General features: G+C 41.9%; 1 protein-coding gene across 6 annotated transcripts in view; it reads left to right on the top strand.

Annotated features, from left to right (window-relative positions):
• Positions 1–23,493, top strand: part of SYT7 (synaptotagmin 7) — a 294,001-nt gene that overhangs the window by 161,688 nt on the left and 108,820 nt on the right. For all 6 annotated transcript variants that reach the window (XM_026682555.2, XM_087950626.1, XM_087950624.1 and 3 more), the window contains exon 2: positions 5,916–6,019. In XM_026682555.2, coding sequence (XP_026538340.1) covers positions 5,916–6,019 — 104 coding nt within the window. The remainder of the gene's footprint in view (positions 1–5,915; positions 6,020–23,493) is intronic.

Raw genomic sequence — 23,493 nt, 5'->3', positions numbered from 1 at the left:
TTTAATTTCAGTCATATTTCTGTTGTTGTACAATACCTTTTATGCTGGCTAACCTATCAGCCCAAGTAATTTAACAATCTGCGGAAAAAAACCAAAGCTTCATGTTAATATTGTGATAGTTTTAATCTAGTAAACAGTTGTATGTATGCAGTACCTGGCTTTTGTTTTGCATTTCTTTCATTTGCTGTGTGTCAGATGTTTTTACGACTGATAGATAATAGGAAGCTTTTAGAAATCCAGACTCTTTGGTAAACAAAAGAGGATTCATTCCCTAAAGATTTCAGAGAGGAGTGTCTAAAGGCCATTGTTTGTTGTGCAATAAATGCTCAATGTTTGGGAGATCTTTCCAAATGCAGCCCAGCTGCTACACATGTGGGAAAATTATCTTGTTGTTGAATTAAGATAGCACCATTTTATTTCTGAGATCCTTGAAATGTATATTAGGGACCTGGCAGTGGTCCAGAAATGGGCAGCTGAAGTGATGGAACAATTATGTACAAGGAAATATTTCAATGTTTTGCCATTTTTGTTTGAAAAAAAAGAGCAAAACCAAAATAGATACATAATGTATAGTAGCATGGTGTGTGAGAAGCTGTAGAGAAATGCAAATCTAAATCTTACAAGGCACTCCTGAGGAGCCATTAAGGAGATAAAAGAGTACTCAGACCTGGGAAAGAGGAAGATGTGAGAAAGAAACTTAATGTAAGTTAGAGTGGAAAGAGCCACTTTGATAAATTAAAAATAATTGCAAGCCATAAAGGAATAATTATTGCACTGAATTGTTTGGTGGCTAACAGCCTTGTGACAATGAGGAAGCTGACCCTGTCAGGCAGGCATCAGAGTCTTTCCAGGAAGTGATGGCAGAGCATTCCTGGCGTGGCAGCAATGAATTGATGAATTGATTGAAAAAGCACCTGGCTGCACAAGGCTGCTTGGCAGGCTGCATGTTGCTGTACAGGCCTGTCCTACAACAATAAAGTAGCATTCTTGTGATCCTTGTAATATCTGTTTCCTGACCTAGCCTATCTCAAAGGGCTGGCAGAAGCCGAGGAAGAAATTGATCTCTTTCCCTGTTTTAAAAGTGGGATCATCTACAGAAGTGGGATTTGGTAGGATAAGTGCATCTTCTTCAAACAGCATAGAGTTAAACCATTGAATTAAATTTCTCATGATTGTCATGAATTTAGATTGCTTTAAGGGAGACTGGACAAATTCTTCATGGAGGATACAGCTACTAGCCATGAGAGAGGCAGTATGTTGTGGACTAGCAGGGAGATAGGGCTATTGTCCTCAGGCCTTAGTTACAGGCAATTAAATTCATATGACAGATCCAAGCCTAACACCAATCATTTATACCAGTGAAATGTACCCACTGGAATTGTCCTAATCAGTGGTAAAACAAAAGATGAACAGAGTTAAAGAGGAGTCAGATAAATCAGAAAGGACTTTGCATTTCTTTCTTGTATTGTTTTATACATGAGCAAACTAGCTTGAATTTTAATAAGCCCCTGTCTCCAGGATTTTCCCGATTTGCCTGGAGTTCCTCACAGGTTAATGATATGATTTGGAAATACCTTTTGCTACTAGATGTGCATTTGCTTCTGCTGCAGTTAATTGGGCCTCTTCATACTCACATCAGCAGAATATGTTGGAATACTCAGTTTGCTCTGCTTATGATGTTCATTATTTTCCAGAACTACCCGTGTCCCCCTCATTCTTTTTTTTAAATCCTCAAACTATCATAATCCTTCCATTCCAGCTCATGTGCTGCTATTGCAAAACTTCCTGTGACTTCATTTAGTTTATTTATATTGGAAAGAGTTGCTATATCAGGATGTGCTTTCAATTTGATGGTAGTTTTAATGGATCTAGGGGTCAGCAGGCTAGGGGGTGTCTCTAAATATAATAAAAGCCATGTATTTTTCTAATGAGAGCTAAGGGAAGAGAGAAAGACCTGTACTTGTTTGACTCTCATCAGTCTTGGCTACTTGTTTGGGGAGCTATTTTTGCATAGTTCTGCTTCCATTCATGATTCCTCTATCTCTTCACTCAGTTTGTTTGCAGATGATTGAATGCTACCATGTTTCCCCGAAAATAAGACCAGGTCTTATATCAATTTTTGCTCCAAAAGACACATTAGGGCTTATTTTCCGGTTAGGTTTTATTTTTAGGAATACAGTAGCTTCGGTATGAACCTAATGCAGTTAACCAATTTACTCCTTATTATGTTGCCTTTATTAAAATAAAAATCCTTTTAACAAATTCTTTGTTATTTCAGTTTTTTTTAAAAAAAGAACTCTAGCTCTATTGATCACATTAATACCCTAGAGCAAGGGTGTCAAACTTGCATCGTCACATGACGTACTGGGACTTTTTTCCCTTTTGCTAAACTGGGCACAGGAGGGGCCAGCATCCAACCCACAGGCCACGAATTTGACACCGCTGCCCTAGAGCACAACATCTGCTAACCTTGGTTAAGAGGGAAAATGGGAACTATTTATTTATGTTTGGTCTTAACAAAAGATCTTCAGCTCCATCTAGATTCGGGATTGGCAGTTCCCCGTTAAGATCAGGTAATATGAAACTATTAGTCTGGGTAGAACCATTTCACCTAAGGTAGGCACCAGAAATTCAGAGAAAGTGGGAGGATGACAGTCCTGATTAGCCGTGACACTGAGCGTTCCGCTGCGTCTGAGTATTTCTCAGCTGTTTCGCCAAATTCCAGGCAGGAAGGGAAACAAAGGTCTCAAGGTAATGATCAAATGAGTCTTTATTCATCCATACAATGTTCCGGATTCAGGTAACAACGAGTAACCAAAAGGAATTAAAGTCAGCTCTGGCGCACCTCGCAGCCAGAGCTGTATTTATACACCAGTTAACAACTTAGTGAGTTTATCCACCATCTGGTGAGCACTACTGGATCACATCCAGTCACCATGTAACACCCTAAACACTGTGCTTTTTATCCATTAATTATTTACCCCTATTTACTATACTTGTACAAATATCATATTCCAACTTTGTATTTACACCTATGAAGTGACCCTCCACCCCTCCTGAGATTGTTAGTTCAACAGCAGCAACCAAATCAGGCTGTAACAGCTCAAGCGTGTGACGTCAGCAAGGCTCGTTATCTCTGTGAAATAGTCGAAGCCCCAGGTTGGGTGGTTAACAGCACTTCCCCCCTTGATAGCATAGTCTGACATGGCACAACACGTGATGTCACGGCTCCAGCATGCCCTGGAGACATGACAGTATTCTACCATGGTAGGAAGCACCTGCCAGCCGACCGACACCAGGTCAGAATTGCCGATGGAGATAGACGACAAGCCCTGATGACATCAGACGCTGAACTATCACAAGTTGCAGGCGGTTATTGGCAGAGTGATGAACATGCTGACCATTAAAATAATTACCTCAGGGGGTGAATATACACTGGGAGGGCACAGGGGAGTTAGTGGGATATGGAGAGTGTGCTGTGGCGAGGGTATAGTAAAGGAGGGTGGATAATTAACAGAAGAATGCATGGTATCTAGGGTTATATAGTGACCAGAAATGAAGCAGTAGTGTTCACCAGATGGTGGATAAACTCATTATGTTATTATCTGGTGTATAAATACAGCTCTGGCTACGAGGTGCGCCAGAGCTGACTTTACTATCATTTTTGATGCTTGTTGCTACCCGAACCCAGAACAATATATGGACGAATAAAGACTTTTCTACTTGCTGTGGAGCTTTGTTTCCCTTTCTTTCTGGACTTCGGCTGAACAGCTGAGAGTATTATTTGTAATAGTCATGCCTCTTCTTTCTTCAGTAGCTGCGATATATCTTCACGGGCAATCTTCTATCATCAACCCAGATAATTAATATTCTGTTTATTAAAAGTGAACACTATATTTGCTTATTGATATAGCCAACTCACTGGTCTTTGCAGCCACACTGTACCATTTCTTATTACCTATGCTTGGATTAGCCTTCTGCTTTTATTTCCATCTCCTGTGTTCTAATGAAAGAAATCCATTGGATTTTTCATGATACCACTTCACCCTCTTACACAAGAGGCTACTGTTAATTTAAGACACAGTGTTACATCTTCTCAGTAAGTATTACCTTGAATTTTTTGAATTCTAGCTTCTTCTGTTGCTTTATTGCTTGGTTGCTCTAAATTTTCCCTAGTTGTTTATACCAGAAAAATAATAATGAAATAAATGTTGAATTATAGTCTGTTGAAGAAAATGTTACACAGTACTTGCTTTGCTTGACTACTTATCTGTTGCTTTCCATTTATCTTCCTCTGCTAAATGTGGCTTGAGTCATGATACCTTGTATAACTATGTACATTTGATGAAATGCATGTTTTAAATGGAGACCTATGTGTGGAATTAAAGTTGTGCTAAGCTATTGAAAACTCCTGACCCATATATACAGTATCTTGTGGAGGTAGCCAAATCATCCACTTAACTTAGCTAGCTCTAAACAACTGGGACTCTTCCATGTGAATTGCAATTAAAGTAGCTCTAGTTTTAATACTGCCATACTTTTCTAGGTCAAGGCCACTATTTTAGAATATGGATTCATTCTCTTGAGCTCTCATTAGAACCTGTGCTATTTAAATTCTAGATCAGACATGGACAACCCACAACCTAGCAGGCTACTTTCTCTGGCCTGTGACTTGGGGATATTTTTCTCTACTATCTGCTTTATCAGCAGTGAAAAAAAGATTTATCTCTCTACTGTTATCTAGAAGAAAAACAACAACCCTTGTTCAGGATCCTTTGCTCCAATGTTTATAAAATATTTGAATAAAAACAGCAAAGTAGCACGAATCCAAGGAGTAAAATGGTGGGATTAAAACCCATCTCCTTCCCAACTATCTTGAGAGATGTAAGAGAGAGAAAATGATATCTGAACACTATTTCTCTGGATAATTCAGACTCAAAAAGCAGTTAAGTGAGCCATGGTGGCACAGTGGTTAGAGTGCACTACTGTAGGCTACTTCTGTTGACTGTTGGCTGCTGCAATTTGGTAGTTCAAATCTCACCAGACTCAAGGTTGACTCAGCCTTTCATCTTTTCAAGGTGGATAAAATGAGGACCTAGATTATTAGGAGCAATAGACTTACTCTGTAAACTGCTTAAGAGAGGGCTGTAAAACACTGTGAAGCAGCATATACTGTAAGTCTAAATGCTATGGCTATTGCTAAATACAGATTTCCTCCCAACAACATCATTTTTCCTCCCCTCCCCCAACCTTTACTTTTATTTTTCTTTATTTTTAATTTGTGAGAGAGGAGCAGTTCTTAATAGTTGTTTGATCTGTACTTTTTTTAAAAAAAATGCAATGTTCTTTTTCTGCTATAATTGTTCTATAGAAAGGCGTGCAGCTGGAGTGCCATGAAATCATAAAGCATACTAATGATAATCTATGGTTGGTTCTGGGTATTGAATTGCAATAAGGCTTGCCCTGTCCATGTTAGGGACATTTGCTGAATCTCTCCATTAACAGCCAAAGCAGCAGTGTTTCAATCCCTGGTTTGATCTTCCCAGTCTGAGACCTTGTTTGGCAAAGGAACTACCAAGAATTTATAGTTGTTGTTTTTTCTTCTTACCCTCCTTCACCAAGGTGAAATTAGAACAAAGTATTAAAAATATTGATTCAACCAGATGTTTGTTGAGTTTAACAGAAAATAGTATTAGTACTAAGCCCAGTAGAAATACAAGCAAAATACAAAAAGATCTTGAGAAGTGAATCTGAGGCACTTGACACATGCGTAGAGAAGAAACTATTCATCAGTTCTGATGGCCAGCAGACCTTTCATTTTTTAAGATTGCTGAGAGATGTGGACAAAAGCAAGTAAAACACTTTAAAGGACAATGTGGCAATGTGATGGCTAACTTTGGGCTTTCTCTTCTCAGGGACACCCTCCCGTGATGTCCTCCTGGTTTCAGTCATCATCACCATTAGCCTTAGTGTCACCATTGTCCTGTGTGGAATTTGCCAGTGGTGTCAGCGCAAACTGGTAAGTTGTAGTTATATATGATCAGCGACACAAAGGAAGATGCCCCAGAGCGGTGGGGAAAGTAGTGGTTGTGTTTTCTTGGCAAACCATCTGTTTAAAGGCATGGAGACCCCAGAGAAATTATTATAAAAGCTATAAAAACTCAGAGAAGTTCCTTCTGTAGAGGGGGGAAGACTAAAGCATGAGTTGTATTGCAAATAGTAGCAAGATGATGATATAGGGCCACCAATTACAATGGGCCTGCATATTTATTTTAATCACACTAATTTAAGATCAAGAGCTTCAGGAAAAGAGTTGAAACGAAACACTAGATTGGAAAGAAGGCAGAAGTGGAAAGAGGCAAACAGATGAACATCACAGAGATATCTGTCCTTTACAGAACAACGTGGGATTAAAAGATCAGAGCCCTTGCAGGACATGGTGCTCTTTCATCCTGCCACTCAAATTAAGGTGCATATTGATTAAGGGTGACTATGTTATTTGGGCAAATGAACCAGAATGCACTTGTCTTCATATGTTACAGTATAAATACAGCAATAATAAATAATTATTTGTTGGGGTTCTCTCTTTTCATGATATGCTAACACCTGGTGCTTAAAATAGTAATCTTATTCAACACAAGGGGATGATATTGAAAAAAAGGCATAAATTGAGGTTGTGGAAGATATCAAACCTGGGCATCTGATGGAGTCCTCCCTTCTGCAAATATAGCTGAAGACAAAGGGAGAAGATGCACATGCTAAGCCAAGAACAATGAAAGGAGGTGTCTCTCCTTAATGCTTCTTTTATGTCAAATGCAGTGACAGTATCCAAGGCTGAGAGATGTATATAAGAACATTATGGAGTTTAAAGCTGTTTAATACTTTCCCTTGAAAAATTGTACTCAGTATAAGGCTATATGATGGGGTGGGGTGGGAGAGGGATAACTCCTTTATTCTAAAAGGGGAATTCGGGGAAATTGGGGGGGGGGATGAGCTAACTGGGGCTTTTCTGCTCTGTAGCCTTAAGCCGCTTAACTCCCATGTGTAAATTGGCTAGATAAAGCTCTCCATTATTTCTGCTTGTTAGAATCTGGTTGTGAAGCATGATCACCTGATTGCGGGACACTGCAATAATCATAGATATGCACTGGTTGCAAACTGTCTGAATCGGAACTTTGTGACCACAAGATGCTGCAACAGTCATAGATGCAGGGACAGATCAGGAAACTGTTGTTTTCTTCAACCATCATAACTTCAAATGGCCACTAAATCAGGTAGTCAGTAAGCAAAATCTATAGTAGAAAGTAGCAGGGGAGTTCTCAATAGTTCCTTAGTCAAACAACCTGAGATAAAAGAATAACATTCATCTCACTGTTCTGTGGCAGAAGGAAGATGCAACTGCTAAATAATCAAGTATTTGGTATTTCGTTTAATCCAAATTTGGGAGCTAGATGGAGAAAACTTAATTTAGTCTGGAAGACATTCCGCCCCTTTGTTTGAAAATGTCCCTTCTAGGCAATGTCTTTTTCTTTTCTCCCCCCCCCCCCTTTTATTTATTTATTTATTTAATTTGATTTGTCAATCACTTACAAGATACAGGTATAAGAATAAACATAGTTTTGAATACATGAGATAGATACTTATAAGAAAAATAAAAAGAAACAACAGGACAGGGATGGTAGGCATGATTGGTGCGCTTATGCATGCCCCCTACAGGCCTCTTAGGAAGGGGGTGAGGTCAATAGTAGACAGTCTAAGGTTAAAGTTTGGGGAAGAAACCACAGAGTCAGGTAGAGTATTCCAAACATTGACCACTCTGTTTCTGAAGTCGTATTTCCTGCAATCAAGTTTGGTGCGGTTAACCTTGAGTTTGTATCTATTGTGTGCTCTTCTATTGTTATGATTGAAGCTGAAGTATTCATTTGCAGGTAGGACATTGCAATGTATGATTTTATATACTATATTTAGATCGGACCGGAGGCGGCATAGTTCTACGTTTTCTAGGTCTAGAGTTTCAAGTCTGGCAGCATAAGGTATTCTGCAATGAGTAGAGGAGCAGAGAACACTTCTTGTGAAATATTTCTGGACTTTTTCAATTGTATTAATATCAGATACATGATATGGGTTCCAGACTGATGAGCTGTATTCAAGTATAGGTCTAGCAAATGTTTTGTATGCTCTAGTTAGAAGTGTGATATTACCAGAGAAGAAGCTACATAGGATTAGGTTAACAACTCTTAATGCCTTTTTGGCTATGTAGTTACAGTGGGCTCTAGCACTAAAATAATTAGAGATGAGTACTCCAAGGTCTTTGACAGAGTTTGGATCCTCAACAAGGTCTTGACTATTCAGTTTGTATTTTATGTTCTGTTTTTTTGTTTTTGTTTTTGCCAATATGTAGGACAGAGCATTTATTTGTTGAGATTTGAAGTTGCCATTTGTTTGACCATTCTGACACATAGTTGAGGTCTTTTTGAAGGGTAGCAGTATTGTCGTGGTGTTGAATAGCTTTACATCATCAGCGAAAAGAATGCAGATGCTCTTAATATGATCACAGAGGTCATTTATGCAGAGTATGAAGAGAGTTGGTCCTAAAACATTGCCTTGGGGGACACCACTGTTGACAGGTACAGAATTTGATAGGACGCTCCCAATTTTGACCATTTGTTGTCTGTTTTACAGGAATGCTTCTATCCAGTTATGTAGGTATCCAAAGATACCATAAGATTTTAGTTTTAGGAGTAGTTTGTCGTGTACCACTGAATCAAAGGCTTTACAGAAGTCTATGTAGATTGCGACTATTGCTTTGCCCTGATCAAGTTGTGTAGTCCATATGTTTTTGCAGTGTGAGAGTTGCAGATTATAGGATAGTTTTTTTCTGAAACCAAATTGTTTGTTAGAGAGTAGGTTGTTTGTCTCTAAGTGGAAGATAATGGATTGGTTAATAATTGATTCCATGATTTTACAGGTGACGCAGCATAAGGAGAGTGGTCTGTAATTTTCAACTAGGCTGGGGTCTCCCTTTTTGAAGATGGGGGTGACTGTGGTTTGTGACCATAGTTTTGGCAAGGAGCTGGTCCTGAAAGATTTTTCAAAGATTATGCTTAGAGGTTCGGCTAAGGCAGTGGATAAGAAGTAGGCATATATTCCGTCCGGTCCAATAGATCGGGATGGTTTTAGATTACGCAGTGCTTTTTCAACAATGTCTTCTGTAAAATCAATATGTATTAGATCATTGTAGTTGTCTGTGGTTCAACGAGGAAGTACTGGACTTGATCCATTGCTGTTTACAAATACTGAGCCAAAGAATGTGTTAAAGAGGTTTGCTTTGATGGTGTCCTCGTTGCAGTCTTTGCCATTAGGTCCTTTCAGGGGTGGGATTGAGTCTTTTAGTTTGTTGTTTACAAAATTGTAGGAAGCACGGGTGGAATTTGTGCATAGAAAGTTTTCCTCTTGTTTAATGTGATAATTAGTGCATTCAGTTTTTATCTGGTGGCATAGATTTTTGTATTGGCTTTTGAAGTTGGCAATGTGACCAAATTTGTTTTTTCGCCAAAGTGATCTCTTTTTAGATTGAAGCTTCCTTATTGTTATGGGTAATCTGTTTTTCCTGGTTTTGGGAGTTGTTATTGGTACATATAGTTTGATGGCTCTTTTGATTTCTAGTAAGAATATGTTGTAATGGTCTTCAACAATATTGCATTCAGTGAATAGAAATTGCCAATCAAGGGAAGAGAGATCGTTGATTATAAGATCATAGTTGCCTTTTTTGAAGTTATAATTGGGGATTTTGTTGTTGTGATGATTTTTGTGCGGACGTATGTTGAGACAAAAGTCAATCATGTTGTGGTCACTGTTGGAAAAGGGTTCTTTAATTTGTATTCCGTAAATTGAATTCAAACTATTGCAGAAGATGAGATTGAGGCAGTTGTTAAGCCTAGTATTGTTGGTTAGTAGTTGTTCCAGTCCCAGATTTGTTGCAGCATAGTAGAAGGTTGCATGTATGGGTTCAGTTGTACATTCGTTTAGGGTCCAGTTAATATGAGGTAGATTGAAGTCACCAAGAAAGATAAAAGCGTGTGGGCAGGATGCTGCCCATGTTAGTAGTGTATTTAGCTTGTTTACATGTTTGATGTCTTAATCAGGGATTCTGTAACATAGTAAGAACCGAAATGTGATATTTAAGGTCAGTTCACAGATAATGGTCTCAGGAAGAAGCAAGTTCTTGGGTAACTTGGATGTTTTTTAGATGTAAGGACTCTACGGATTTCACGATCAGATCGGTAAACAGGATAGTCTCTTACTGAGGTAATGGAGTCAGGGAGAGATGCGTTGAGCCATGTTTCACAGACAAATATGATGTCGAATTTAGCCATATTTAGCAAGAGGAGAAATTCAGGTATTTTATTTACAAGGCTTCTTGCATTGAGTAGCTTGCATTTAAGGCCAGTTGTAGTTTGAATTGAGGTAGTTGGGGGCGTGCGTGCCTAGTCTTGGGTGATGGTGGATTGGTTGAAGTAGGGTTGGATGCTGAGTTGTGGGTTGTGTGACTTTCTTTTGATATAGTCTACATGGTAATCAATGCACAGATCCTTCTCTCCATTGTGTAGACCAGTGGTTCCCAACCTTTTTTTCGCCCCGCACCCCTAAAGAAATTTCACTTGAACCTCGCAGCCCCTGAAATAAATAATAAATAAAAATGCCAACATATAGCCAATAAAAATGCCAACATATAGCCTATTATTTACCTGGACTTTTCTCGCACCCCCTGGAATATCGTCTCGCACCCCAGGTTGGGAATCCCTGGTCTAGACGATATCTTATAATGGTATTTCACATAATCTGTACACAGCCCACGTCTCTTTTGTCAAAGTTGCTTATTGGTTGACTTTTTCATTCTTGTGCACATCAGTCACTATCTTTTGCACCACTACACATATCATTTTTTTTTGCAGAAGAAAGCCTCATTATTGCTGTTGTGAATGCTGCTTAAAATGCATACTGTAGGTGTCACAATGCAAGCACAGAAGAAGAATGCAGACTGCCCATTCAGGTGCCTATAAGCCTCATAAGCCCAGATTCTCAGAGCAACTCCAGAAATGCTGGCAGATGGCCATTTTCAGTGCAACAGAATGGGAGGCATATTAAATGCATAAGAGATAACTATATTAACAGTAATTGATATAATTTCCTTTAAATTAAATCTAATACAGTTTTTTTCCTTAACAAAACAATTACCTTCTCTTGATCTATCTATTTTTGGGAAGAAGGCTAATTTTAAAGACCTGGGTCTTGGCCAGGGGTGGGATTCAGACCGGTTCTATGAAACAGGTTGTTATGATTCTGCGCAGTTCAGAGAACTGGCAAATTGTGCCCCTGGCTGGCTCCTCCCATCTCTGCCCACCCCTCCCCTCCTCGCCCAGTCAGAGCTTATCGTGCCTGCGCAACTTTGCGTACATGCCCGACATCACTGACTGCATTCTTTCCCGCCCAGTCACTCCTTAAGGTATGTCTTTTTTCTCCCCTCCCAATGATCAGCTGTTCCTATGATCAGGTGTGCTAGGAATTCCCTTGCTGACTTACTGCTTGGCCCAGGAGGTTCCCTGAGGCCCAGAAACCCCCAAACAGAGTGTTGGGAGGGGGGTGCTGCGTGAACCCCCCCATGCTCATTTTTTTCCTTCCTGAGCCCCATGGAAGCCTTCTGGGAGTAAAACGCTCCCCCCCCAGGAGGCTCCCCTGAAACGCAGGAGGCCCCAAAACAGAGTGCAGGGGGAGGGTGCTTTGCACCCCCCCATTCTCAGTTTTTTTCCTTCCTGAGCCCCATGGAAGCCTTCTGGGAGCAAAAACGCCCCCCAGGAGGCTTTGCTGAGGTCCAGAAGGCCCCAAAATGGAATGCAGGGGGGTGCTGCGTGCCCCCCCATGCTTAGTTTTTTTCTCCTTTCTGAGCCTCAGGGAAGCCTTCTGTGAGCAAAAACATCCCCAGGAAGCTCCCCTGAGGCACAGGAGGCCCCAAAATGGAGCACAGGGGGTGCTGCTGCCCCCCATGCTCAGTTTTTTTCCTTCCTAAGCCCCAGATAAGCTTCCTAGGAGCAAAAGCACCCCCCAGGAGGCTTCCCTGGGGCCCAGAGGGCCCAAAAAACAGGGAGGGGGTTGCTGCAAAAAAAGAAGAAGCCATGCCCACCCAGTCACAGGGCCACTTCCACCTAGCCACACCCACAGAACCGGTTGTTACAAAATTTGAATCCCACCCCTGCCTTAAACAGACTACTATATGTTGAATCGACGGTCTGTTGCTGAAGGCATGTTTAGTAGCAGATATCATACATCCACTCTATTATTTAATGTTAATTACATGTGATATTTGTTTTTGTTTCTTTCTTAATGTTATCTTTAAATGGAGCATTTGTCAATAGTTACAGAATTCTCCAACAGAATTCTCTGTTATAGCTCTGTGACCTTTTACAAAGGCATTAGAAACTGTCTCAATATATTACTTCAAGAAAGAGTAGATAATTCCCCTGCTTTTATTTGTATTTTATTTTCTATGCTTCATTTTCATTAGAAATTTATTAATTTTTTTTAAAGTGTAACCATTTTACTGATCTAACTCACTGTTAAAAGAGTCAAGAAAATTGGAATGCATGTCTAACTTCATTTATGTTTAATTAAAAAGAAGGAAGGGAACAAAATTATCCCATTATAAGAAGACTGTAAAATCTCTTTCTCTTTCTCTTTTTCATTAAATTTAGAATGAATTGCCTGCTAGGCCATTACTTAATGTGCACTTGTTGTCCACAAGTGCTATAATTTGGCACATTTCTCACATTTGTATTGACCTCTGCTGAAGGTGCTCCTGGCTGCATGCAATCTCCATGTGGGATACACTACTAGGCCACCCAGTGAGGTTATGGAGTCTTTTCTTGACTGTTTTATTACATTACTCTAACCCTGCAAGGTATCCGCCAGTCAAGTTAGCTTGTAACTCCTAGAATTCCATTCTGCGAGCTGTTCAGGGTGACTAGAAATTACAGTGGCAACATTTACAGTTCTTCCAAATACTGTAAAGCTTTCTGGCAGCTGGCAAATCTTTAAATTCCAGGATAAAAACTATCAATACAAGCATGGGTGTGCTGCTATTTCATGAACAAAGGGCTCTCCAGTCATAGATCGGGGAAGAGATGGAAGTTGTTATTTGATACTCCAGAAAAACAAAAGACATGGTGTTTCTCTCACGTTTTCTTTCTTGGTATTCTTCAAGAACCAAGGCAGAGAAGTGTGATTAGGTAACAATGCAGGCAGTCCTTTCCCACTCAGTACTTTCTGAACTACTGCTCTTACTAGACATCTCTTAACACAGGTTTGAACTACCATCCTCATGGTGCCTACATTCCTTCCTTCATCTTTGCAAATATGACCAAACTACTGTGAGCAATATTTCTCTTCACATTATCTCAGCATTTAGATCAGGGGTGTCAAACTCAAGGCCCGCAGTCTGTTTTCACTGGCAGAGGGATGCAGGATGTCAAGCTGGCCATGCCCCTGGCCACGTCCACTCTCCCCAAGGTCAAATACCAGATGCGGCCCCCAATGAAATCAAGTTTGGCACCCCTGATTTAGATGGTTATACTGTAATAGTTTAAAACAAAACATCAGTAGATCTGACACCTGCACGCCCCTCACCAATTTAAGAGTGGACTCCCTCCACCATGTTGTTGAACAAAAACAAAGAGGAAAAAAGGGCATAAGGCACTCAAATAATGAGAAGAGCAACGATTTATACATTTTCAGGGATCTGAATTTGCAAATAACTTTGCAGAGGCTGACTTTTCGGGGATTCACGTTTAGTGTTACGGATGAAGATTGGAAAAGCAAAACCATAGCCATTCAGATGCAGTGTTGCACAATTGTTTAATAGCAATCTGAATGTTTCTGCAATTTCAAAATCTTTGCCTAACTCCTGTATATGCAATCTAAGTAAAGCTTTGATTAAATATTTTGATCTAATGTGCACATAGACTTGCTCGGTATGTTACCTCACAGAGCAGCAGAGGGGTAATATGGTATGTGCCCTCTTAGCACCTTATGTCTTATAACACAATAAACGCTACAAAAATATTTAGTATAAACTATGACTTCATTTTATTAGATTTTTGAAGTATTACACCAGGTCAAGACCCCCTCATACACACGGCAATGGGAAATGGAATTCAGGAAGCATAGTTAAAAGTTAAACATATGTAGCATTATTGAGCTCCATCTTTAAGCAGTGTTGATGACAACAAAAATATCCTATTTCTTGGAAGACATAAGAAAGAGTCAAGTGTTCATATTAAACCAGTTTATTCAATTCAATGTAGACAATACCCAACCCTCAACTGACTCTCCATTTTATAATAGCTCAGATTTTTATAAAAATCTACCTTATAATAGTTTTTTTTTAGATAAATATCTGTGCAACTTGGGTTATGTTGTAGTAGCTGCATCTTGGATGCTCATCACCTTGACTACAATATCTACTTGACTACAATATCTACTCATTAGAATGTTCTACTTCAACATGTTTCCTTAACTGTTTTTTTCAAAGTTAGCAGATAGTTATATTTTATTCAACTGAATAAGCTTTGAAAAATGCATAAGATTTTCCCAGGCTCCAGGCAATCAAGGCAGATGACCAAGATCCCAACTGTGTAGAGGCGCCAGATGGTATTTGGTTTCCAGCATTTGTAATAGATGGCTTTAAATGGGTGTGTATTGTTAGCTCTAATTTCATGTTCAGAAAATAATATTGTTTAGAAATAGAAGATTTAATTTTTGCAGAGACGTTTCTCTTGCTATTTGTAGCACTTAATGAGTAGATTTACCATGCAATACTGAAATCGGTTAAAGTATTTATCTATCCCTCATTTATCAGTTTCTTCCTGACCAGTTCAGGGTTGACTCTGAATTTTTTTTTCCAATTTCATTGTACACATATTGTGCATTGACAATAAATGATTGATTGATTGATTGATTCCAAGGTCGGTAAAATGAGGACCCAGACTGTTGGGAGCAATATGCTAATGTACACCTCCCAGAGAATGCTGTAAAGCAGACTTCCTCAACCTTTCCATCTTTGTTGACCAGCAAAGGGGAAAGAGGATGGTTCTGTATGAGTGACAGGCACGAGCATGTGCCCAGCTCCATTTGTGCCAGTGGCAGGCATGCATGCCTACCTCTCATGCAAACGGAGCACACTCATGCTTGCTGCTGCTCACACAAAATGGGATGGAGCACACATGTGCTTGCCCACCACTTCCATGCCTGATTCCAAGACCCAGTAGTGGGCAGCAGCCTGGGGGCTGGGGACCCCTCCTGTAAGTCGCTATGAAGCAGTATATAAGTCTTAAGTGCTAGTGCTATTCTTTCTCTGGAAAAATATATGTCCTCTATGTGGGATGAACTACTCCAACAAAATGGCGATTCTAGGCTAAATTACATGATGTAGGATCCAGTCAGTGGTGGTATTCAGCTGGTTCACACCAGATCAGGCAAACCGGTAGCAAGAATTTGGCATGGGTTGCCAAACCAGTAGTAACTTCTGGCTGGCCACGCATAGATCAGCTGTGCCAGGATTCCACTTGCTGAGGCCCAGGAAGGCAAAAAATGGAGGGAGGAGCTCAGCCCTCCCCCTCCATTTTTTGCCTTCCAGGGCCCCAGAGGAGCCTCAGGGGGAGCAAAAATGCCCCCCCCAGAGGCTCTTCTGAGGCTAGGAAGCTCCCAAAAATGGGTGGGGGTGGCAAAGAAAAAAGAAAAAAAGCCACACCCACCCATTCACATGGCCACATCCACCAAGCCACACCCACAGAACCGGTAGTAAAAAAATTTGAATCCCAGCACTGGATCCAATATATGTGTTTAAGCCTATTTGTGTGCAGTCATATAAAAGACTTAGTATGGAAGACCAAAAACAGCATCTAAGAGTGAGATGGTAAATCTTCCTCCAACCCGCAGATTAAAAAGAGACAGGGAATATAATGTCCAGATGACTAATCCCATCATCTCCCAGCACTCAAGCCCATGGAAAACCACTGTTTTGCTATCTCCTCACAAGGAGCAGCCATCTAGAATATATGTGGCTGATCTCCCAACCTCTTGTTTTTATTATTAAATTTATATGCCAGCCATCTTACCATCAAGTGATTCTAGTTGCTTACAACAACTTAAAAATCACAATATGAAACATTCAAACAACAAACATTACCATTAAAATTAACAATGATAGCTAAGGAGGGAGCAATATACAGCAGGGTAGAGGTAGAATCTTTCCTTGATCTAATAATCACCTACAGTATGGAATGCTTCCATAGGGACCCCAGGTCAATTAGCACCTTGAGGTCCTATCAGGGTAACATGGTTCCTCAGGTATGTGGAGAAGTTCCAAGGAACTGGTCTACGTACTGGCTCTGTATTTTTTTCCATGGTTGTTGGCTTCATTTTCACAGAGCCATCTTCAGTTTGCCATACCTCTGCTGGAAGCCTCAGAAAACTACTTGTTTCCATAAAGAGATGGGAAGGTTGGGGGGAAGTTAGACATAATGAATCAAAAACTCATCATTCACTTCTTCTGTTGGTATGGTCACAATTGTGATGTTATCAGCAATATTGATTCCCTCTACAGAAGGTATTTCATGCTAACGATACTGCATTGTGCATTAATGTAATCTAATACCACAAAATATGGCTGATGTGAAATTTGGGTTTAAAAAAACTTCTGAGATAAATCAGGTCAGCATTTCAATGTTTAAACATGAACATTTTAATATTTATATGAAATGATAGAGAGCAGTTGGACTAAGTGCAACATATTTTTTAGAAGCCTTACATTTTCTCCAGAGGAGAAGGAGAAAGAAATAATGTTGGCTAAAATTAAATCAGATGCAGTTTTGCCAAAGCTTTTTGTGTCATAAAAATTGTATAAATGGGAAGAATTTCAACAGATGCAGCATCTTCTATGGTAGGGAAACCAAGAACAAGTTCCTATAAAATTCTGTCTTCTGGAAGTTTGTATCATTCATCTAGAATGGAGATGAAAGGATATAGCCTTAAGCATCCTTATTGATAAGTAAGAAACATTTCATTCAGAAAGACCTAGTTCAGTTTAGGATTAAATCAGGATTAAATGGCAGCTGGTCTGGACCAGAACTAACACTCTCCTGATTTCTAACCTAATGCTTTAATCACAAACATACTCCTTGACTTATGACCATTTGCTTAACAATGGTGCAAATTAGCAACAGCCTTGAAAAGGTGTTTTCCACTTTCCAAAGCACTTCTGACCTTTGTAAAATATTGCACTGCCCCCCAATAATCATGTGATTGCAATCTGGATACCTGGTAACCTGTTCATACATACAACTGTCAAGCATCCCACAATCATGTGGTCATTGTTTGCAATCTTCTTTGACAACTTCTCCAAAAAGCCAGTGGAGAAGTGGGTAGGGAAGGTTGCAAGCTGCTGCTTGCTGAGATGACTGTCTCTTGTTTATGTGGCTGGATGAAAGAGCTGCCTGCAGTAGAACTTGGCAATCCAAGCAGGTACCAAAGTTGAAATCCTTTGGCAGGCAGCTCTTTCAGCCACCTCACAGAGACAAAAAGGAGCTGAAATCCAAGCAGGCTATTCAGCTCCTGAGTGGAGAGACAGGTAAAGAGTGCAGGGAATATCAGGGCAATGGAGAAGGCCATGAAAAGCCCAGCACAGGCTGCATGCAAGTGTCTTTCCACTCAGGAGCTGAAAAATCTGCCTGGGTTTTGGCAGGGAGAATTTGCAGCTCCTAAACAGAGAGACATTAGCACATGGCCTACCCTGAACCTCCCAGTATTTCCTTCACCCTCAGCCACCCCACACTTCTTATCTGGGATTCCATCCATTTTATGGCCTGCAAGGTAGTTTAATAACAGCAACCAGGCATACCATATTGTAGTTGTTGAGCCAAGCAGTCACATGACACTTAATGACTCCTTCAGCATCCAAGATTCCAGTCCCAATTTTAATCATAACTTGGAGACTACTGTACATCAAACTGGCTTTCAAAGAAAGCTATTGTGTACTTAAAAAGAAATCCATGTAATGTCTCTGCTGTCTTTTTGTTGCTGCTTTCTCATGTAACCTGTAATCCCCATGTATCTGGTATGGTGCCAGAAGAGCATTACTAATGGCTCAAAGGCTATTGAAAGGTGAAAATAAAAGTTGCAGGCTGAAGACAAAATGAAAAAAGCACTGTGAAAAAAAGAGACAACCAAAAAGCTTAAAATATTTTGAAAACTATAGTGTTTCCATTACAATACCCAAAGCATCCACTTTCATAAATCACCTTGTATTTTTTTTTTTTTTTTGGGGGGGTTGTCTTATATTTTTAAATTTTTACTTTCATGTTTTTATTTTATTTTATTGAACATGCTGTGGGCAAAGCAAGAAAACTAGATTGCAATATTCACATTCATATTCATACACACTCACATACATAACAGGAGTTAGTTTGGTATGGTGGTTAATTCATAAGGCTGGAAATCAGGAGACTGAGTTCTCGTCCTGTCTTAGGCACAAAGCCAATTATTCTCTCTCAACCCTAGGAAGGAGGAAGCAAATGCAAACCACTTCTGAAAAGCTTTGTCAAGAAAAAACTCAAGGACTCATCCAGACAATAGCCAGAAGTCAGAATTGACTTGAAGGCATTAAAAAAAATACATGTGCAGATAAAAATATACGGGTACAAGCATTTTTGCAATATTTTATGATGCAGGCAAATCATGTTTCAGAGAACTCAAAAGGCATGTATTAAGGAATCATCCTGCTGTATTCATAACATTTTATAAGGTACAAGATAATGTAGTCTTCAATTTAAAAAAAATCCATCTTCTCCTGAGAGCCGTTCGGATCATCCAGAGAGTGGGAGGTGCTTCAGTCTGCGTCGTTGAAGGCTGAGCTTAATTACTGAGGAACGCTCCGCCCTCCATCACGTGGCTCCCTTGCGTTCCCCAGTTTACGCTCAGCCTTCGTGAGGATAGGCTGTGTGAATCGTTTCTCCTTGGCCGATTCAAGTATTCCCTTTTTAGTTCAGGTTTGAATTATTGTTTATATCCTTAGCTTCTGCGCATCTGGGGTGGACTGTCAGCAAGGGGAGCGCGTTCTTCGCCCCCAAGGGGGGATAACAGTGGGCGATTTCTTCGCACTCTGGCACCAACCCCTCCCCCCATTTGGTTTATTCCTGGCGCTTCTCCACGCCGCCCTTATAGCGGCCTGATTCAATTGCGCTACAAAGCGCAGCTGGTGTTCCCCCCCACTACGAATGCTGATCGCCCCAGGAAGGGGCGAAATCTTGCCTGGCTGCCTCTCTCGGCCTCTAAATCGGCCGGAGAGGCTTAATCTTTGCTCTGAGCGGCCCAACATAGGACAGTTGTGGGCAGCCGCCATTTTGGGAGCCGCCGCGTGCTCGGGCGCCCTTTTTTTCTCCGGCCTCATTGTAGCTGCGAAGTTACTAGATTCATTCACAGGCCTTCTAGCCTGTGAGAGCTGTATTGGGCATTATAAAACAATTGTTGGCTTTCCGCAGCAGCGCTCAGGGCATAGTATTGCAGCCTATCTCTCCCGGTTGTTGCCTGGGAGCTCCAGCTGCCAGAGGCCTCCTTTTCAGCCTCAGGTGTTCATTTGGCCAATTGGAATATATCTAGCATCAACCTCTGGGGTCACTCCCTCCTGGGAGCACTGAACCAGCTTTCGAGTTAGATATCTCTTCAAAATAATAATAATAAATAAATAAATAAATAAATAAATAAAATTTAATAATAATAATAATAATAATAATAATAATAATAATAATAATAATAATAATAATAATATAATCAAGAAATATATAATTGAATATTATATATATATATATATATATATATATATATATATATATATATATATATATATATATATATATATATATATATATATTTTCTTAAGTTTTGTATATGTATATATAGTATAGTTGTACGTTTCAGCAGAATCTCATCTGCCATATCAGGCTTTTGTATTGTGTTTGTCTGTATAGACTTTACATATTTATATGCCAGAATGGTTTCTTCATCCTGATGAGAGTCTTGGTCTGTGTTATTGGTCTTGGAGTTTGCTGTGTTCTATGAAGGCCATATATATAAGAAACATACATACATATCATTATATATATATATATATATATATATATATATATATATATATATATATATATATATATAATTATCCATTATACATTTCCAATACTAATTGGATTATATATTTAATTAGATGCATACGTATATATATATTAATAATTATAACATAATAATATTATAGATTGTATACACCTAAATTCCAAAAGGGGGCGCGGGCCAGCTGAAAGGACTCCCAGCCTTTGTTGTAGGTCGAACCCTTGGCGAGCCAACTGCCTTTAGATATTATTACAGTCCTTACTTCTAAAATGGCAGATGACAATTCCGCTAGAGGCCCTTCTTTGAAGGCCAGATCTAAGTCCTACCACCTGCGCAGACAGGCTAAGGAAGCTTCTAAGGAACCTTCCAAGGCCTCTCAGAGAGACGCCCTAAGACGTCATAAGGCACTGGAGAAGGAATTTGACAGGCATTCTAGAGAGTCACAACCGGTGCCTCCAGCCCCCCCACTCTCCATTCCTTCTACCTCCAGACACCCCCCCCTCCTCCAGATTGCTCTTCCCTCTCCAGGCGCAGCTCATCCCAGGGACACCAGGTCCCCGGTCCAACGACCAGACGGACACCCGAAGCTACTTTCACGCCACGGCCGCTGGTCTGCACCAGGAAGAGACCGCCACAGTCGAGATCCCTGCACAAATGCAGGCATGGATAGAACGGGCCATCCACCAGGGGATTGCAGAGGGCCTTCAGCAGATGCCCAGGTCCGGTCCCCCTCGATGGCACCCGAACATGAGTCGCTATCAGTCAGGTCCTCGCCTAGATCGGACCCTCCTCATGGTCAGGTACCTTTACAGAGGGACAGCCCTCTCCCAGAAGGGGAACTGGAGGAGGCCATAGAGGACCTGGATCAGTTCAGGGAGGAGGAGGGGGAATTTGAATGGGGGTCTACGCACCACGGGGAGCCCCTATCTGAGATAAATCCTATGGAAGGGGACATGTCCGAGGACGAGGGTCTCATTCCCAATCAGCCCACCTTTGTGGGTTTATTCAAGCCACATATGTTTAGATCGCTCCTATTCAAGGCCAAGAACATATCTGGCCTGTCTGTACAGTCCCCCCCGGTTCTCCCTTCCCCGGCAGAGGGACAAGAGGAGGCCATTTTTAGACAGCCCGTGGTGGAGGCAGAGGTTATTCCGGCCCCACCCATTTTTCACGACCTAGTTTCAAACCAGTTGGACTCCACAAGGGCTCCTCCTGCCCCATCCAGCCAGGACAAGAGGTTCTTTAACCTCGATTCAAGCTTCTGCAACCTGCTTAACTCCCTCGAGGTAGATGAGCCCATCGTGGGCTTAGCATCCTCCTCCTCCCCCAGTGATCCCCTGGAGGCCCTGAAACCTGAGGACAAGAGGTCCGAACTAGCCTTACATAGGGCTCACCAAGCTGACTCCTGGGCCATTAGATCGGCTACGGCCGCCTCCTTCTTCACCAGGTCTTCGATCCGGTGGCTCCGCCAACTGAAGCAGCATGTCCCCCCCCTCTAACACAAGGGCACATCAGGACATCGCCAAACTGACAGCCGCGGCAGAATTCTCAGCCGACACCACCTACCACGCGGTTAAGTTCTCCACCCGAGCAATAACCTCCCATGTTACAGCCCGCCGCCTGCTCTGGCTCAAACACTGGCAGGCGGATGTAAAAAACAAGGTTAAGTTGGCCACTGCCCCCATCAAGGGGGACAAACTATTTGGCACCGCCCTGGAGCCATTACTAGCGAAACCCAAAGCAAGAAAAAATTCCTTCCCCCCCTTTTTCGCAGGTCGGAGTCAAGAGCCCCTCAGCCATTTTGGAGAGGTTCCTCCCGGCCTTTTTACCAGTCACCCTTCCCGCCCAGGTATCCGAGACCCCCCTCCTTCCGGCCATTCCAGCCCCAGGATCGAGCCGATCTGGGTGACAGGAACAGGAGGGGCGGCAGCTACAGGCGTCCCTTCAGGGGTTCAGGAGGGAAGCCCTTCCGGCGCACCAGATAGATCCCGTCCCTCCCTTCCCATCGGCGGACGCCTCAAGCACTTCGCCGACCGATGGGATTCCTCCACCTCCGATGCCTGGGTCCGGGACACCATCAGACTCAGTCTCGCTCTCAAATTCCAGCGTCCCCCCCCCTGAATTTTTTATGGCATCCCCCCCTCAAGGGATTCCACCAAACGCAACTTAATGGACTCAGCTATCCATCATCTCCTCAACATACAGGCTATACAACCCGTCCCACCATCCCAGCGGGGGCAAGGTTTTTACTCCCACCTCTTCGTGGTCCCCAAATCCTCAGGGGGATGGAGGGCTATTCTAGACCTGAAACGCCTTAACCGTTACCTGATCCACCGCAGGTTTAAGATGCACACCCTAGAGTCCATTCTACTAGGCATCAGGCAGGGGGACTGGCTATCCTCTATAGACCTTTCAGAGGCGTATCTCCACATCCCAATCCTGCCCTCCCATTCCAAATTCCTCAGGTTCTGTTATAACCACCGCCACTTCCAATATGTGGCCCTTCCCTTTGGGTTGGCCTCTGCCCCGAGAACCTTCACTAAGGTCCTCGCGGCTCTGGCGGCCCACCTCAGGAACCTCCCGGTTCGTCTCCACTGCTACCTGGATGACATCCTCATCCTGTCTCACTCCAGACCCCAAGCAGAGAAGGATATCAGAGCTACTCTCTCTGCCCTCCAAGACCATGGGTTCCTAGTTAACTGGCAAAAGAGCCAACTGTTACCATCTACGCGGATCACCCACTTGGGGTCCATCATTGACTCAGTTCAAGGGAAGGTCTTCCTTTCCTCAGAAAGATTCCTTAGCATCCAGGAAACCGTCAAACATATCAGACGAGCACGAAAGGTAACACTCTTAGAATTGTCCAAATTATTAGGTAAAATGGTCTCATGTATCTCCATTGTTCCCTGGGCCCGTTTACACACCAGATCCCTACAGTGGTTCCTGCTTCCATTCCAAAGGACCGGCAGAAGCAATTCAAAGGCCACGGTCAAGGTGCCTTCAAGGGTCCTCACGTCTCTCCTCTGGTGGACCAGTCCCGCCATCAACAAGGGACATTGCTTCAAGGAGCCCCAACGCCTCACCCTCACCACAGACGCCAGCCTGTCCGGATGGGGCGCTCACATCCATTCGCTCTTGACACAGGGCAGATGGTCACAGGCAGAACGGGCATGCAGCATAAACTGGTTGGAACTCCGCGCCATCCACCTGGCCCTGCGCAACTTCCTCCCTCAGGTACGCGGGCGGCATGTCCTTATACTCACGGACAACGTCACCGCCAAG

Source organism: Notechis scutatus, chromosome 1 (assembly GCF_049901735.1).
Source record: "Notechis scutatus isolate UNSWTSFEM ecotype Mainland chromosome 1, rNotScu1.2, whole genome shotgun sequence".
NCBI classification, from domain to species: domain Eukaryota; kingdom Metazoa; phylum Chordata; class Lepidosauria; order Squamata; family Elapidae; genus Notechis; species Notechis scutatus.
This window is presented reverse-complemented; position numbering and strand designations above follow the sequence as displayed.